Source organism: Megascapheus bottae, chromosome 4, assembly GCF_031878675.1.
Source record: "Megascapheus bottae isolate mThoBot1 chromosome 4, mThoBot2.hap1, whole genome shotgun sequence".
Classification (NCBI taxonomy): domain Eukaryota; kingdom Metazoa; phylum Chordata; class Mammalia; order Rodentia; family Geomyidae; genus Megascapheus; species Megascapheus bottae.
The window spans coordinates 22692309-22711575 of NC_143512.1; the positions used below are offsets into that span (position 1 = coordinate 22692309).

Consider the following 19267-nt stretch of genomic DNA (forward strand, 5'->3'; position numbering starts at 1 on the left):
GTTACTGTCCCTAAGCTTTTGCACTCAAGACAAGTGTTCTACCACTTGAACCACAGATCAACTCCCACTTTTTGACGGTTAATTGGAGACAAGCGTCTTAGGCTTGCCTGTATAGGCTGGCTTTAGACTATAATTCTCAGATTTTAGCCTCTTGTGTGGCTAGGATTATAACTATGACCACAGGTTTCTGGTTTTCTTTTCATCCTGTGTGGTTTTTTTTTTTTGGAGGGAGGGGGAATAATACTTTAATGGTGTCCAGATAACTTAAGAGCAATAAGTACTTTCAGAGATGATGGTTGAATATTGTTGAGAGAGCAATTCAGTGACTCATCACTAAATGTACTAAACCTTCCCAGTCCTGACTTTTTTTCCTCTTTGTGTAGCTTTCTTTCTTTTTTTCCCTTTTCTTCTTTCTTTGTCATCTACATTGTACTTAATCAGGCTATCTTATGGAAGGAAGAACTTAATATTATCCTGTGATTGAACTATAACTAGTTTATAAAAAGATATATGTGCATAAATATTCTTTTATAATATAATATCTTGAATACAAGGCTTTGTATATGCCAGACAAGTACTCTACCATTTAAGCCTTTTCCTTTGTATTTTGTGATTTCACATAGGGACTCACTAATTTTGTTTGAGCTCACCTAAAACTTGAGACTATCCACAAATGCTTCTGCCTCCCAGGTAGCAAGGATTAGATAGCACCATGCATTACAATTTTGAATTTTTAGACATAAATATGTGTTTACCAGAGGTCCTGCTTCATTCTACATATGATTAAGGTAGATTAGGAAACACAACATAAAATATATGGGATAAAATCAAAACAAATACTAAGAATGGGGAAATAACAGCTAATGTATGAGAAAAAGAAATAACACTGGAAGGACCATATGGGTATTATAGTGAAGCTTCATATCAGGCTCTAAGCTTCCTTCCAGCCCCTGGGAGAATTGCTAAAAGAAAAACCTCAGGTGTGGTTGGTGTAGACAGAATAACAGTGCCTTCAAAACATATGTTTTATATATACATATATATATATATGTTTAAATCTTAACCTCAATGTGATTGTTGGGAAGTAATTAAGTCTTAAGAGTTGAATCATTCATGATAACCATGAGTGACCTTGTAAGAAGGGACCCAAAGTACCGGTGCACATTTTTCCCTCCCCCTGAGGATTCAATGAGAAACTAGCAGTCTGCAAGGTAAAAGGGCGCCCTCAAAAGAAGCCTATCATACTGGCACAACAGAGATCAATTTTCTAGATACCGTTGTTCAGAGGAATGCAGAGCATAAAACATAGCTATACCAGATTGAACTGTGTAATGCATGATGGTTTCATTCTCTTTTCGTGCACTCACTGAATCACAATAAGAGATGTAGGAAATTCCAGAATGTTTGGTAAACTCATCCTGCTATCATCTGTTTGAGACCAAAACTAGGAAGATTACCTGATGGAGAGCTACATCTGTGACCCAATAATTTCCATCTTTATCTATACTTAAACCATGAGGCAGGTAAAACCTAAAAAACAAGAATAATTGCCATGATGATTAGAATTCCCCAAATGTTACATGAGAGTAATTTATTTCTAATTAATCCATAGGGCAGTATGTACATTAGTAAATGTTTGCATTATTCTACAAAAGACTAAACTTAATTAAGTGAAGATAACCTGTTACAATAGAGACCTCCATGTGACAAACCTGACATGGTATTTAATCAATCGTATTGAATCTATAAAAGAAATTTACTTGAAAATTTAAGCATTAATATAAAGTGTGTTCTATTTGCCTAAACAATACAAATAACGTCAAAATAAAGCTGGTTGTAAGCTCATAAATATTTGCACTTGAGACATAAGAATTAAGCTAATTATCTTGAGCATCATCAATGGATTTCTACAGTTTGAATAGTTAAAACATACTACAAAGTATGTTATATTAAAGACTAAACATGATTTAGACGTTTTAAGTTGATAAAAACACAAAGAAAGGGATTTCCAGGCAAAACAAAGTGTTAAGTTGAGCATTCATTAGAGAATCTTCATCTATTTAGCAAGTCAGTGTGGATCATGTATGTAAAACAATTATAAACTGGTGTAGGAAGAGGCCCACAGATTTAAGGAACCTGGACAGGATTCATCAACACATGGGTAAGATAATGAAGGCAGTTCTGGTGAAAAATGACATCTGAGAATCACAAGCCTAATCTGTCAGCTTGAGCCTTAGTTTGGTGTTGGCACCAGAGACTTTTTCTTCATGAGCCAAGTCTGTAGTCTTCTGATCTTGCCTAATGGAGCTAGTCTCCTGTTTGGGTGGCTGAAAGGGATTGTGATTTGCTCTCACATTGGCATCCCGCTGCTGGCCAAGCTGATTTCACAGCAGTCTTTCCCTGTTCGCTTTTCCCACCTTTCTGAGGTAAAGATGCTCTTGATGAATGAATATAGCTCCAAAGAGACAGGTTCACACATAGAACAGTGGAGTGGCATTAGTATTTGTCCCATGATCTGTCATCTGGGAATGCTATTTTAAAAAATGTAAATTTCATGATTGCCATGTCCACACGCAGCTGCGTTAAAAGCAGTGGCTCCATGTGTTTCAAAGAAACTGGCCTTCTCCCTGCTTGAGCAGATGGAGTAGGCATCATTCCTGAAGCTGCCAGGTTATAATGGTTGAGGAGACTCTGAAGCAGGTGGTTCTTTCTTTCAATGACCATGAACATCAGCCAAAAAATATTTTTTAGCTGCCAAATGCCATCTAGGAATAAGACCACATAATGAGTGGCTTTTCAATCCAAATTACATATGCATGGTAAGGAAGGCTAAACATGGTATTTTTTTTAGATGGGAAGAACAAAAGCCTTTTATTCTTATTAGCAGAATGATTATGTGATAAGTTTAGTATTTTTCTGCTGAATAATATTTGTCTAGCCATCAGATACAGTGGACCAAAAGCTCACTTGACTAGATTGTTTATTAATGGTTCTCTGACTCTTGAAGAACACTTAGAGAAATTTAAGAGTATCATCTCTATCCCAGGACAAATCAGAATCTTATTTTCAAAGTTATAACTTGGTGGATTCACCATGTTGGCTCATTTCATTGCAAGCATTAATTTTGTATGCTTATGACAAACAATGTGATATGACACACACACGCACACACATACACACACACATATATATAATGTGCAATGATTAAATTGAACCAATAGTTTACAATATATCAACTACTTTTTATTAGAAGGATATTTGAAATCTATTCTCAGAAATTTTGAAATGAGTAAAAGATCTGAATACATATTCCTAAACAAAGCCACGTGAACAGCCAGTGACTAAATGTGTGTAACGTTTTGAAGCTCCCCTAATAACTCCAATAATAGTCAAGGTTTAGAACCACTTATTTAGACAATGAAAGGTACAATAGCCTAATTAGTCCTCCTACTTTGTTTCGAGAAGCTGTGCAATTCTCTGTTTCAGATTCAGATAGGGTACTAAGAGCCTTAACGACAAATAAGTTATTTAACTCACAGATTTTTTCCTTTGGATTCAAGTACTGCAGCTTTATTTGGATCGATGACAAGAATAGTGTCCTCTTCAATTGGTCCAAGTCCTCTTTGCTGGTAAACAAACTTGCTGTCAAAAGAGCTAAGCACAATACAGGAGAATAGAAAATAAGCAGCCAGAAAACTCCTCAAGACGTTCAGAACACTCACAATTGATAGATCACAGGAAGGGCTGAGAGGCATGTGATTTCAATGTCTCTTGAATTATTATGTTTAATGTATATCATAGCCATGTAGGGTGGGCAGAGGGATGGTAACACTGACTTTGCTAAGAAATATATTCTCAGACACATCAGTCCCAAATCGTCGCTTTGGCAAGACTTTCTTAGAAGAGTTAAAATCTGCATTAGGGTTTTCAGCACATTGATTGAGAAATGCTAGAATAACTAAAATCTTTTTTATATTATTATTACTATTATTATTAGCAGAAGTTATTATAAGAAGTTAAGGAGTTTTTGTTTATGCTTATACATTATACATCACATACATTGATACCCTTTCACATGTCTTGGTTCTGTTGAGGATAATGTGTTCATTAGGTTAACCAGATTCACTCTCAATTGCAAATTTATTGCATAACTTAATTTCTGAAACTTCCTTCTTCTTATTTTTGGAATTTTCCTTTTAATATTTTGGGGTCCTGGCTTCTGCCAGTAACTATTCTATGGGTAGATTATGAAATCACAAACCAGAAGAACCATTGTATATACACCAGGGAAATGACAATAAACTTTTATCTCGGCTGATATACGAGAGAGAAGTAAATGTCTGAAATACGAAGCAACCAATTCAAATTTCCAAAGCAAAGTACTGCATCAATACACATGTGTGATAGGTATACACATACATGCACATTGCTATCCCAATGAAATCAATGGATGACCAAAAACTATTTATGTGAAACACAACTTCCTTTATAGCATCAGGAAAATCTATGAAAGAATTATTACTATTTTATATGTCAACTGTATACATAAAAGAATCTGAATAACATTAAGCATCTGTCAAGATGGTAACAGGAAGGTAACAGATTACCAAGTCTGCCATACATCTATCTGTTCATCAGTTAGAGAGTATTTTTATGGAACTGATAAAGAGCCCCTGTAGGAGATCAAAATACTGTAAAGTATGTGCTCCTGACATGGTCACACAATTAGCTGAGCTTCTTGACTCTTACAGCCTACGGGGTATATTTTTTCTGAAAGATAACAATAACTCCCTGAAGTCATCCTTATTAATGGTACACTCAATTGAGCAGAAAATATTGATTCAGTCTTGTCAACTAAAACTTAAGTAAAACTGCATAGGCTCTTATGTGCAGGTTACAGTAGACAGTATTGTCTCTACAACAGCTGAAAACATTAGTACAACAGAAAGCAAGATTGTTAATTGAAATGTGAGATTTTGTTAGATTGCAATACTGTAAGGAAATATAAAATATGAATTCATGGCATATAAGGAGCATATGCATAGTCAATCATTTTTGCTAACATGAATGTCAAGGAATTCATTCTATAACTTAAATTATTTTCCATAAGAAGCTCTTTAACATTTTAACTATTCTGCTAGAAATCAAACATTGAATTAAATTATCTGTATTTTTTTTTGCCAGTCCTGGGCTTGAGCTCAGGGCCTGAGTGCTGTCCTTGGACTTTCTCAAGGCTAGAGCTCTACCACTTAAGCCTCAGCACCACTTCCAGCTTTTTTCTATGTATGTGGTGCCAAGGAGTTGAACCTGGGTCTTTGTGCATGCAAGGCAAGCACTCTACCACTAGCCCAAACTCCCGGCCCTATCTGTATCTTTTTTAAAAACTTGATTATTGCATTAGATAAGTGCGGCTTAGCAAATGTAAGATAATGTGATCTCATGTAATAAGATGAAGACCCAATATTCATTATTTTTTGTAAGGTTCATATTTTATAATCCCTATTATTCTGATACACTTCAGTGCCTAGCAAATGCCTACTTAAATAATAAAATTATGTGTTCACTGATCATTGGAAGTTAGGAAACTGAATTGAAGTAATTGTAGATTCGAGTGCAGCTGTAAGAAGTGACAGAGATTTTCATGCATACCTTACTCAGTTTCCCACAATGATAGCCTTTTGAAAAACTATATATAATATCATAACTATGGGTAAGACCCATTGCTTCATATTTAGATTTTTCTTTCCCTCTTTTGGTCTGGACAGTTTATGTGCTTGATCAAAAACATATATTAGTATATTACTTTTTTATTTCTTGCTTATCCAGGATTGAGTACTGTGGAAAATTGCCCAATCCCCCCAGTTCACAGCACTAGCTGTCTATTCTATTTGTAATGCTGTGACTCTAACAGTTGCTGGCAGTGGCAGTTCCACATCCCCTGCATGTCCTTATGAACTGCCGCACACAAGCTCTCTCAGTACACTTAAATCTATTTATAGCATTCTTCTTTGCCAAATGAACCATGATATATTTACTTGCTACTGGTTTTCCCCAGGACAATAATTTCCCCACTGATACAATTCTGGAAAATTATAGATATCTTTCTCTGCATTATTATTCACTTAAATATTCACTATCAGCCTTAAATCTCTTATCATACAATTTAGGGGGAAATATTCTTATATGACTTATTGAAAGGGAGAAAGTAAGAGCCACCCTCCTTCAGGGCAAACATTTAACTTGTGTAAACCATTCCTTAGGGCTCAGGCTTACTTCTCCTAGGCACTCAAATATTTACAAAGATAAATAATTCACTGGCATTTCTGAGTTACAGGGAAATGTTGGGCTTGGCTTCTAAGAAAACGGGTGTGTTAAGGAAAAAAGATAAAGAGGTAACACTTATAGTCCTAAGTAAATCTGGTCAAAAGAAAATCAAGCAACTGAATAGGCTACATAGTTTACCAAAAGATAAAATAACCCAAATCTTGCTGTTACAATATTATTTTTGTTTTGTTTTTGGCATTTACACTTACATTCCTAGAAATTCTAGGAATGTAAGTAAAGAGTTATTCATTTTTATTTTGTTACTTTAAATTTGTTGTAGTAATAGTAAACTGTGCAAAAGCAAATGAAAAAACTGATAGAAAAAACAACAGAACTAAATGATCCAATTTTTTTTTTTTTGTCAGTAGTGGGGCCTGGGCACTGAGCTTGAGCTGTTTTTGCTCTACCATTTTGAGCCACAGTACTACTTCCAGTTTTCCATTGGATAATTGGAGATAAGAGTCTCATGGACTTTCCTTTGTAGGCTGGCTTTGAACAGTAGCTAGGATTACAGGAATGAGCCACTAGTGCCAGGCCAGACTTTTATAATTACAGGTCCAAAGAAAATATCAGCTTCCTCAATTTATCAAGCTATAGTTCCCGGTATCTTACTCACAGTGCATCAACTAAAAATTAGGGAAGTTCTATCTGTTTCATTCACTACCACAAATTAGATTTATATCTTCTGTACATTAAGTGTATTTTATGTGATATGTAAGACTAATCATGACCTTATAGTTTTATGATAATTATACATTTTATCACTGTACTTAACTAGTACTCATTAAGAAAGAATCTCAGAGCCAGGAGTGTGGTGTAGTGGTAGAGTGCTTGGGTAGCATGTATGAAGCCCTAAGTTCAATTCAATGGTACCACATACACAGAAAAAAACAAAAAGCCAGAAGTGGTGCTGTGGCTCAACTGGTAGAGTGCTAGGCTTGAGAAAGTTCAAGGCCAGTTCCCAGGCCCTGAGTTCAAGCCCCAGGACTGGCAAAAAAAAAAAGAAAGAAAATGTAAAATAAAAAAAGAAAGAATTTCAGTCATTTGGTAAGTTCTTGAATTTACTGAATCATGTAACTTCCACTTTACAAAAGGAAAAAAAAGAACAAAGGCTAAAAAGAAACATTGTAAAACTGCATAGAGGAATCAAAACATAATTAAGCAAAATCCAAATATAAACCTATCTACTTATATTTGCATCATTTAATAATATATGGATTTATTTTAGTAACATAAATAACAGATAAGAAAAAATATAACTCTTAAGGAATAATTCAGGCTCAAAGGAATTAACCACAGCTCAATAGGCTTGACCACTTCATTTAAAATCCATGTGGCACTCTTTAACAGATGTCTGTATGTTTAAACTGGCAGGATCAAGGGACATTCACGCACTCAATTGATTGGTTGTCTGGTACTAATCTTTTCATGTGGGATGGCAGCAGTTTCATGGAACAAATAGCTGGTCTCCGGTGTTACACAGGGCACATAATGAAATAAATAGACTTTTTCTTAAATGAGAAAATTGTGCATACATAGAACCTACCAATGACAAAAGAGCATATAAATTCTTTTGTAATTCAATGAAAAGTAACCTTTGAATAGTCCACAAATGTATGTCTGATTAGAGAATGGATACACCGTTGCTATGTGAACTGCTTATTTAGTGTTGTAAAGCAGCTACCCCACATTACACGTTGGAAAGAGGTCTTTATTTCAACCACATTCAGCTTTATACAGGATATAATAACATCCTGCACATTTCACACAGTGCTTGGAGCACTGATGATTTTTGTTTGCTTCTCTGAAAAAGTACTCAGATGAAAAGTCTAAACTATAGCCTATGGGCTAGAATCCATCAGTTCTTTATTTTAGCAGATTGAATTCCCCATTAGTGATTTTGCACATTAGTAGCTAATCAAACAGTTTAGATAAGGCTGAGAATAAATGCTCTTATAGTCTCACACACACACACACACACACACACACACACCCCACATAAAACACGCCCCTCCCCCCCACAGACAGATTATGGAGAAAATAAAGTTCTGTGCAATCAATCAAAATTAAAATTAATGTAGTACAAAATAAATAATAGCAATGTGGAAAAAAGGATACTTACTTCTACAATTACATAAATAAAGGAGTTGGAGAAAGAACTATAGGTTTTCAAGTGAGAAATAAAGGAAAATAAACCTTTAATACTAGTAAAGTGAACGTACACAAAAGTGAGATATTTTAGATTGAATAAAATGTAAATGTTATGAGAAAGGGTATCAATGTTTGTGAAGTAATGCACCTTCTATCTGGTGAATATAATGTAACCCTTCTATTAATTGCAATAAAAATATATGAAAAATATAAATGTTATGTAAAACAGCTAATTTCTGAGTATAGACACATTTTTAAAGGAGAAAAGTAAAAGACCCTGTAATGAAGAAAAGGGAAGGGCAAAAATAGATAGAAGCATGATTCTTTAAGTGCCACTAAAGGCCTGCACCTGGAGTCACCAAATAGAAATGAAGAGAATGAAGAACCTGGCATCTGCCTTCGGATTTCGTTCAGCCAATAAGGCACTCAGCACAAGTTACTTAATGAAGTGACTTGTATCACTGTCACTCCAGAGTATGAAGCAGTTCTTAAAGCCTTGACTTTTTAAACAAGGAAACTGATAACTGGGAAGTTCAGTTGTCATGATGTAGGTCTCAAAGCTAGAAAGCAGTAAACAAGACTAAATTCAGGTCTACTGGCTTAAAACAATACAAAAAGGAAAAAGAAAAATCTCCTAGGATTGATTTAACTGGAATGAAGATCTTTCAGTCTAAAATCTCTCTCTCTCTCTCTCTCAACATATTTATAAATATATCTAGATCTCTCTCTATGCATATAGGTATAATAGATGCACGTAGATACATCTATATAAAGGGAACATTTATACATTATATATGTGTGTGCATATATGTACATATACATATACATATATATTATATATTATATAAAGAGAAGAATTAGAATGGCAATGAAATAAACTACAAGAAATGAAAACAGTGGCATAAAATAGGGAGGGAATGACTTGAGAGTAGAGAGATGGCAGTCAGAAAGACATGGAATATGATAGTATTCTTTTTATAGAATTCTGTTTTCTCTCAGATATAAAGATACTAGAAGTCATTCAGTCACTTTGAGTTCTATTCTCTAGGCTCAATTAAATAAGACATGGAAGAAATGGCAGGTGTGCAAGCAGACTCCCAAACAGATAACTTAAAAGAGGTTTCAGAAAACTGTGACAAATTTTAATTGCTATATCTCTTCTAGTTTGAAGAAAGATTTGTAAAACAGTACATCTAGGCAAAATGAGACAATGATGTGTGAGTTATCTACAGAATTCCAAGAATTACTGGATTTCTCTGCGAAAAAAATCTTAAAAATGAACCATTCAAAATAACCATCTACAAGCATGTATAAAAATATCAGTCTTGTTTATCCAAGATACCTATTATAAGGATAAAAGGGACAGTTTATGCTCTAAATAATTGGGACTAACGTGATTGGGGTTGAAAGGGACTGAAAACATTGAAGTGATGATACAGATCAAGAGGCATTGTATACATAGATTGCTTTGTTAAATGGTCAAAAGTAAATCAATACATAACCTAAAAATTAAGAACAGTAAAAGAAGGGTTAAGAATGCTGAAAGGGGTGATAAAGATCAAGATATTGTCCTGAGGGTACATTTGATTTGAAGAAATGAAAAACTTCAGTGTTTCTAGGGGGGATTCATGATTGGAAAGCATGTCGCTATTGAGGGAATTCCTTAACACTGCAAAAAATCTATTGATGGAACAGTTCTGAAGACTGTAGGAAATTTGCATGCATGGTAAGTGAGTCTAGAGATAACTAGTGGACATTTGTTTTTGTGGGTTCCTAATATATAGAATAGTGCCCTATATTGTATTAATATGACTTCAGTTTTTCTTTGGTTGACTCATTGTTCAGAGCCCCCATTTTCAGGCTATAGGTAAGGTTGAGGGGATAAGTCATATCAAGCAATGCTTCCAAAACTCAACTACAGGATTTTCTGTTTATCTGTCATGGAACCTTTGTGGTTTGTGTAACGAGATTCTGAAGCTGCAAGGTAGAAAAGGAGCGGAGTTGATCTTTGGCGCCAGCTAAGCACAAAAGAATCGAGAAAGAGCCTATCTGGGTGACATTGTTCAGGCTACCATATCCTTGGAAGTTTTTTATTCTGCAAACTAATAATTTTCGTCTTCTAGCTAGCTTTTCTTGACTTTTCTCTGAAACAATACAACTTCCAAGATCCCTTTTCCCATATCATGTGAAAAACTAGTATGAGGAAGACATCATTAAACACCTAAAATTTAGAGGCGGATCCATAGTTACGTGAGTTGTGATCTGAATCCAACAGGGTGCATGTTAATCCTAGCTAAGATACTTGGAAGAAAGGCCATGAAGCAAGCCTTTGATTGTGATGGTGGTTTTAAGAATTAGACCATGTAACAGCTGTTGCAGAGATAGGAGCTTCTCAGATGCTGCTGGGAGGCATTTAAAGATTAAAGAGCTCTAGTTGCCAAGCTGCCCTAACATCAGGGCAGACAAGAAGCTCTTTAAAGTTTCATTATTCTCTTCTGGCAGTAGGCATTTCCCATTTTGGCTAGAAGAATCTTCTTAAAGCAGACATATTGAAGTAAGGGATACAGAAATGTTCATGGAAATCAAATATAAAAGGAAGTGAAAATCATTTTTTTTCAGAAGGTTAAATGGCTTAACTATTTTTACTAATATTTAGGTTGCCACATTCATTTAACATGGTTAGTAGAAGAGTGAGAGCTAATCGGGGTTACTGGGCAGTAATGAAGAGTTAAAAACACCCATAAAAACATTTGGTACCCTGGCACCAAAGCAATTCTGAATGCTGCATATTAATTAGAGGTTATTATTAACTGCAAGCATTGATATATAAAAAATTAATCTTCTGAGAATATGGGATGTACAGTGCTCAAATTTTGTTTTTAGCACAAACTCTTACTTCATAGAACTTGGAATTTTCTGAACACAAGAAATAGGAAAGGAAAGACTGAGGAAAATTAATACAATTAATTCAGGATTCCATTACTTTATTGAAACAATGTAATAATAAGAATATGATTTCTTCCAACACAGCATACATTCTATGAGGGTATTGTTTTGTCTTTCCTTTTTTTAAAAAAATTTTTTTGTGCCAATGCTAGGGCTTGATCAAAGGGTCTGAGAGCTGTCGCTGAGCTTTTCTGCTCAAAGCTAGTGCTCTACCACTTGAACCACAGCTCCAGTTTTGGCTTTTGGATGATTAACTTGATGTGATAGTCTCATGGGCTTTTTTTTCCCCTCTGGTTGGCTTCAAGCCACAATCGATCTGAGCTTTCTGAGTTGCTAGGATTACAGAATCTGGTTCACTCTTGGGTCTTTAATGGAGAAAACTTATACAATGTGACACATATATATCTCTCTATCATCATCTAATACTACTGATGACTATTTTAAGGACAGAACTGAACCTAAATATTTGTTTGAAAAACTCCATTAAAAAAGCACTGCAAAGTAATCTATTTCCAATGCCTTTCATGAACAATAAAGTAGAGTGGCTGGAAGCAGAGATCTAAGTGCTAGAAAAGCAGTTCCTTAAAACTATATACTATAAAGACAACTAGAGGTTGATAGATAATGACAGAGAAAGAGCAATAGCAATATACTTACATAAGAAAGGAAAAGATGGAAAATAACAAAAATGTAATGAGTAAAATCAGCAGTTTGCTCTTTAGTCTTATATTTGCAGTAGCATATTTTATCTATGCTTTGACTATAGTGGCTTTGACAATTAGAAGGAAATCTACTTCCACAAGACAATGTTCATTTAGACAAAGGAAAGAACAGTTCTTCAGCCCCAACTGCAAAATTAACATGCTCTTGTTTCATAGTTCTGTATCTTCTATCCAAAGCTGGTCTTTACAGCTACTCTTTTTCTATTAAAGTCTTCCAGCTTCTGTTGTTTACTTGGAATGCATATCATATTAGAACAGGAAGTTGGACTGAATCCAATTTAGCTTTTTGCCAGCTGGAAGAGTGTCAGTGGAGAAAATGATGCTGTAATTTTCTTGTGGGGGGGGGGAAATGTGGCTACAAATCCATGCATAAAATGTAGCAATATTCATTAAAATGAGGAATATGTTACAATGAATAGTAATAGTTTGCTTTTAAAAACACTTGTTAAAATACCATTAAGCATTGAATCACAACAAGGATGATGCTATAGAGTAGTTGGAATGAGAATACTGAGCCTAATTGTTTCCTTTCTTTCTCTGATGAAAATCTACGACAAGTAAAATGGATAATTAAGCAATAACAAAGCTATCAACCTATTTTGAGATGCAGATTGAATTCCATGTTTAAAAGCACAAAGACAGCTACATATACATTTGATCGAGTGAATCAAAGCAATTTTAACTAACATCTCTGAAAATGGAGGAAAAATAACTGAAATAAACACCTAGATCCTTGATTTTCCAGACAAGACCCCCTAGTAAACCATATGGAAAAAGACACATTAATCTACAAGACACTAAAAATTTACTTTCACATGTAATATTATAATAAAATAAATAATAAGAGGATATTCATTTTTCAAGTTCATTAAAAGAATTTGTTAAATTATAGACCAACTTAAACATTCATTTGAGTGTGTTTGCAAACCTATTTAAGGCAGCGTACTGAGTGTTTAAGTATGCCAACCCTGTGGATACCGAGGATGGACCTGTGGCCTGGTTTTACCAATTACAAGTGTGACATTGAATAAAATATTAGGATTTTCATTCAGCAAATGAAATACATTATGAATAATAATGGCAATAACAACATCTCTTATAAGGTGATTTTTGTAGACCTTTAGAATCTCCACTAAAAAAATAAATGTATCATTTTTTTACTGAAAATCTCTCTAAAATGGCCATACAAAGAACAAGCTTGAATAATAAAACAGTATTTATTAAAATGTAAATGCTAAGGTATTAGGTCTATAACATGGCATTTAAAGAGTCCCATCCACAATGTCTAGGAATGATCTGAGGACAGAAAAAGCCTTAGAGTCATTTGTCCAGAACAAGAAAATAACAAAGTGCTTTATTATAGTCAACAAGTGCCCTTTCTGAGTTGATTACTTACCATGATTATTTTATTCCAAGTACTGGCTGAACCACTCTATTTCTCCTCTTAAGAAAGGAAGGTAATTTCAAGGAGAAGTAAAACAAATGTTAAGTAAGAAGCTGATTGCATTTTTCATTCCATAAACTAAAAGGTAAGACCATTTTGTTTAAAAATGGATAATATATACTCTCTGCTGATAACACAGCCACACACTAAACTAACAAATATGATTTTCTTATAGAAATTGTGGTCACAAAAGTTTTCAATGATGTATCCTTGAGGCAGGGCCTAACTATATAGCAAGAGGTGGTCGTAGATTCCTTTCGTAGCCCAGACTAGTTAGCCATGATCCATCTGGTTTAGTTTCCCAATAGCATGTGATACCATATATAGCATAAAACCTATCTAATAACAATTCTATAAAGAGGACATAGATATTAAGGGAAAGAATTAACCAAAGATATATTATAATAGAGTAGGGGCCGGGAGTTTAGCCTAGTGGTAGAGTGCTTGCCTAGCATGCACGAAGACCTGGGTTCTACCACATAAATAGAAAAAAAGCCAGAAATGGTGCTGTGGGTAAAGTGGTAGAGCTCTAGCCTTGAGAAAGTCCAAGGACAATGCTCAGGCACTGAGTTCAAAGCCCAGGACTGGCTTAGAGTTTAATACTTAGCCAGAGTATTATCATTTAATACCATTAGTTATGAATGAATCCTTGGCAGTTATCACTGGGTGGCAATGTCACATACAGATCTCCAGGTAGAAAATACCAATACTTCTTGTTGGGACAATAAACAAAGAAACAAACAGACAAAAGTCCAAAAGTTCTTTCACTATTATCATTAGTTCAATAAAAAATGAGGTTTAATTCTTCATTCTACCTTACATTTTGAAGAAAACAAAGTATTACTTACTTTCTGTCCCATACATGGTCGCCTCTGTGGAAAATCACCAGATTATTCTTAGCATCAACAGCCACCCCAGAAACCTGGCCTGGTAACAAGTATATGCCAGGCCAATCCAGAGCCTCCTCAACATGGAAATCTAAAAGATAAATCAATACATTCAGTGTAAAAACAATAGCTTGGATAAGCACATAAAGACTCATAACTCATGCAGTAATATCACTAGATGCAGGGAAACTTTTAAGGAGTCAAGCCATGCTCTACAAAAAAATACACAACATGCACATGCCAAATAGCTTCTTGTACTATGACCTTGTCTTGAGACCATTTTCTCTCTTTTCCTGTTCATAGGTATCTGTAATGCTCACTAATTCTTAAGTTATGGAAGAGATCACTTGAAACTGCCATCTTTTTGACAAGATTTATACTTTTAATTTGTGAACTTTATAAGATAGGGGGAGAAAAGAGGAAATGCTAAGTGGGAGAAAGTGAGTAAAGGGGTGACATTGTTCAAAAAGAAATATACTCATTACCTTACTTTTGTAACTCTAACCCCCCCATTCATCACCATTACAATAAGTAAAAAATATAATAAAAATAAAAAATTGTATCTTGGGAAATGATGGCATTACAGAAAGTATAATTTTAAAGATTTAAAATGGCAAATGAGTGGCAAGAAAAGGAAATCATTCTATGTGTATCTCCTCTCTCTCTTTCTCTCTCTCCCTACTTATATCTACTCACTTCTTCTGAGTTAATTCTGAATATTCACTATATAACAGTCCTCATAATAAACTATTCATTGATTATCCCTTGTTCAAGGACTAATCATGAAAATACTATTTCTTCTACCTTCACTGTTCCTACAAAAATGGGCACTCTCTTTCCCTGTATTTATTTTCTAGCATGAATGAAAATTAAATGACAAAGCACTGTATCTAATTGATTCTCAAATGAGTCCCATTTTTGTTACGAGTATATATTTCTGTATAGAATACCTGAGCAAATTTATGTTAGCAATGTTAGCTCTACTAAGGATAGGTAAGTATGAAGGTTATTGAAAAGCTAGAGTGCCAAAATCTCTTCACTTCTGAATTTCATCAAAGAAATCATCACTAAGCACATTTTCAAAAAAGCATCATTTGAGTCTTTTTACTTCCTACTCTGCAGGGTGTGGTTCCATGTAGTAAGACCCTCAAAATCAAGCATTAAAGACTAGCAGAAGAAAAGAAACTCAGGCTTTGGGCAATCATCCCTTGAAAACCTGAGAGGATGCCATGGAAGAAGAAACAGAAGAAGAAAAGTATTTGTTCATTTGAAGTATTTTGACCTCTGCATATGTATGTTTATACTAGAAAGTCTTGACCAGTTCTGCTAGAATCCACAAACATTCCCTTAGTGTCTTCTGAAGGCATTGTACAAAATATTAGGTACTCAAAGACGTCAAACAAAGGTGCAGTAGTGATTAAAAAACTGCACAGGAATCAAAAACTTATGACAGGACATGGTAGACAAACACAGAAGTGGGTTTATAGATGTTTCTTGATAATTGGGCCAGACAGGAAGGAGTGAAGGTCTACTCTAAAGGTCAGATCAGTAAGCTCGGTATGTGCGCTTAAGGGTAAAAAGAAGAATTAAGTTTGAATTGTACAAAATTTCCACAGTCTGAAGGGAAATAAAGGCAAATGAGATCTTTATCTGTGGAATGTATTTCAAGACACTGAGACATCTATAGGAAATTCTGCTCGTAAATTCTGGATGTAAGAAGCATATGGTGCAGGATAGGCCATGGAACTCAGATGGAAAGACATACTGTATATCACACAAAAAAAAGAATTTGGATTTAATAATGAGAGTGTAGTAGGTTTTAGCTGTGGAGGAGTGATCTATATGATGATTAATTTTAAGGCATAATGCAAGTACTTTATGATAGCAGTGAAGTACAGAGTTAGTGAGTAAATTACTTTTCAAAGATACTGGTCACATGAGGATATCATTTTCACTCATGTGTATTGTGATATGCATTCTTGGGTAAAAGAGAAGGAGAGATAGCATTACAGTTCTCATGCCTGAATTTGCAAATAATCCTTGGAATAGCAGTGAGTGTAGACTGAGCTCTCAGATGAATAGCATCCGTCATCTGTTATGTTTGCTTGTCAAAATAGGAGAAAAGATTGCACGTCGTTGCTATTGGCAATTGTGAGCCACTGAAGGTGTTAAAGCAGGGGGTGATGATTAAAATGTGTTTTTGAAACTTAGCTTTAGTAATAAAGTATAAGTATTATGATTAGGAATGTCTAGGTAGAACAAGGGATGAATAAATCGTTACCCAAAGAAAATGTTTAAAGTTGCTTGAATCTCAGGCAATACGTAATCCTCCTCTTGCTTATGGCTTGTCCATTAGTTGTCATTATTCTATATTTACTCACCAACATGGCAAACATCTGGACAGACTCTAAGTGAATTTCAGAGTAGGTATGACAGGTATTTAAATTCTTTGATTGTATTCTCAGAGCCCAGCACCATTAGAGTTAGAATTCCTCAAGGGCTCAGATAACATACTCTTTATTGTTTTGTCACCAATTCTTTCACAGGAATTGGCTACCTTATGGGCCAATAGGTGCATTTTGTTCTTGTATTCCAGTCTCTATTTATGTATATTGCACCCTAGCAGTCACACACCTCTGTAATCTCATAATTCATGCGTACTAATTCTTTTTACTCCTTTTTACCACACAGCATGAGCCATATTATATGGATACTCTGCAAACTTTAGCTTAAGCATTCACTCTCAATTAAGATAATAGACACATGATGGGGTTCCTACACCAAAAAGTAATGACAGCTCAGTGTTCCTTTTTAAAATGTGAAGATGCTAATTCTGGTAGAAAAGAGAAATGTGTTCAAAAATGCATTGTTTGGAAGTAAAATATAAAAAATTTCATACAAAATATATCTACAAATATTAAAAATATTTTATTGTAACTATCATATAAATATTATAAATATTGCATAGGAAACCTCAATCTAACTGAATATACTATGTGCTGTTAGGTTGGTTAAACACTTGGCTGATAATTTCTGACAAAATGTGAGCTGCTCCAAATTAAGCTTGATTGCTTACTTTTAAAAATCTGAATTTAAGGATTTACTGGAGGAAGTAATTTCTTAAAGAAAATAAGGCAATATATTGACTATTGATCCTAGTAATAGCTGTAAGAATTCATTGTGACATTAAAAGGATTATTAAAGTGGTGTTCATAAGCCACCACTTGAAATTTTATAATTTTTCCAAGTTATATATAATACTTTATAATAAACAAGTTATATCACTTTTTTATGACAAAAGTTTGCATTCATTATAAAAGTAAATATATGGCTATATATCTGTCATTTACTAAAAATACTACTGATTGTTTGAAAATTAAACATTGCCACTAAAACTGCATCAGTAAATCACTGAAAGATTAGTGTTTGTGACCAATGATCCTTTCACATGGGTTTATTTGTAAGTATTTCAGGGGCATTCATTTGTCTGTGTTGTATAAGGCCAGCAACTAAAGTCTGAAAAATAATTCAGACCCAGAACTATGACTTAACTTTGAGGTAACAAATCTCTCCATATTTAATCCTAAGGACAAAAGAAGCTGAAAAATATCACTAGAAAATTTCTGCAAAAAAAAATGATAATGGAAAAAAATGACAGGGTTGCTCTCTATATATTGCAAGTTATCCACTAGTAAAGAAAAGATGCTCTGTTTTGGACAAAGTGATATTATTCACCAGAAGTGGCAGCAATAACCATAATTAATTAAATATACAGGAGAAATATTTATTTCCACACCAGAAGATTGTGGTAATGAATTCTGTTTAATTTAATGGGAGTGAAGTGGGAAAAAGAGGTAAAGTACAACCATGGTTTCAAAAACATTAACATATTAAAAAGTTTTGTCATTGCAAGTAGGATTTTCATCGTGGTCAAATTTTGGACAGCTTTTGAACATATGACAAAGGTAATATACGACCTTGTAGTTATTGCAGTTGACTGGGATGACTGGGTCACTGGAAGAAGTTAACCTACTTATCTATCTATCTACCTCCCTAAATCACCAGATAGTTAATTTCTATTTTTATGAGATGCAAATAATAGAGATTAGAAATCAAGAATAAAATCAAGTCTGTCTGGTTCTGATGTGGTGCTTTAGCATTATAACTTATTAATTAATAAGCTTATTGTGAGGATTAAATGAATTAATACATAAAAATGCTTACCGTGATTCAAAATCATTACTATATATTTATTGATATTATTCTTATCAATCTCAAGGAAGAAACTAATAAAATGCATATTTCAATTTGAATTCTTTGGGTTGTCTTTAAGATTTTGATTAAATGTAATGGAATACATCATATGAATGAGCTAAAAATTATGAATACATTGATGAAAGGAATTAATGCAGAGATTACTGAATCATCAATATAAAATCAATCACTGGAGTTTACTTATTGAATCAGAAGAGTCACATATATGTGTGTGTGCTTGTGTAGTTACTCCAGGGCTTTGCAGTATATGTTGAATCAATAATCCATATGATATAGTTGTGTGATAAAATCTGTCATCTAGAACTATCTGTGATTTTCTCAGTGACTAATAAGCCTAGGTATCAGAAAGTAACTGGTATAAAATTAATATTTTATTTGTACTCTATTAACACTATCCCAATGCAGATAACACACTATGATAGAAATTAAACTAGGGCAACTCTGCAATGCTGAATACTTTAATACAGTATATTGAATGTCATACACCACCACCACAGAAGATCACTGTAAGTGATCAG

At 34.2% G+C, this 19267-nt stretch overlaps 1 protein-coding gene across 6 annotated transcripts in view; it reads right to left on the bottom strand.

The window, feature by feature from the left end:
* The window catches only part of Pam (peptidylglycine alpha-amidating monooxygenase), a 150043-nt gene that overhangs the window by 18880 nt on the left and 111896 nt on the right, over window positions 1-19267 (bottom strand). For all 6 annotated transcript variants that reach the window (XM_090331579.1, XM_090331578.1, XM_090331577.1 and 3 more), the window contains 3 exons: window positions 14436-14565; window positions 3538-3654; window positions 1458-1530 (listed from right to left, as the gene is read on the bottom strand). In XM_090331579.1, the coding sequence (XP_090187705.1) occupies window positions 1458-1530; window positions 3538-3654; window positions 14436-14565 (320 nt within the window). The remainder of the gene's footprint in view (window positions 1-1457; window positions 1531-3537; window positions 3655-14435; window positions 14566-19267) is intronic.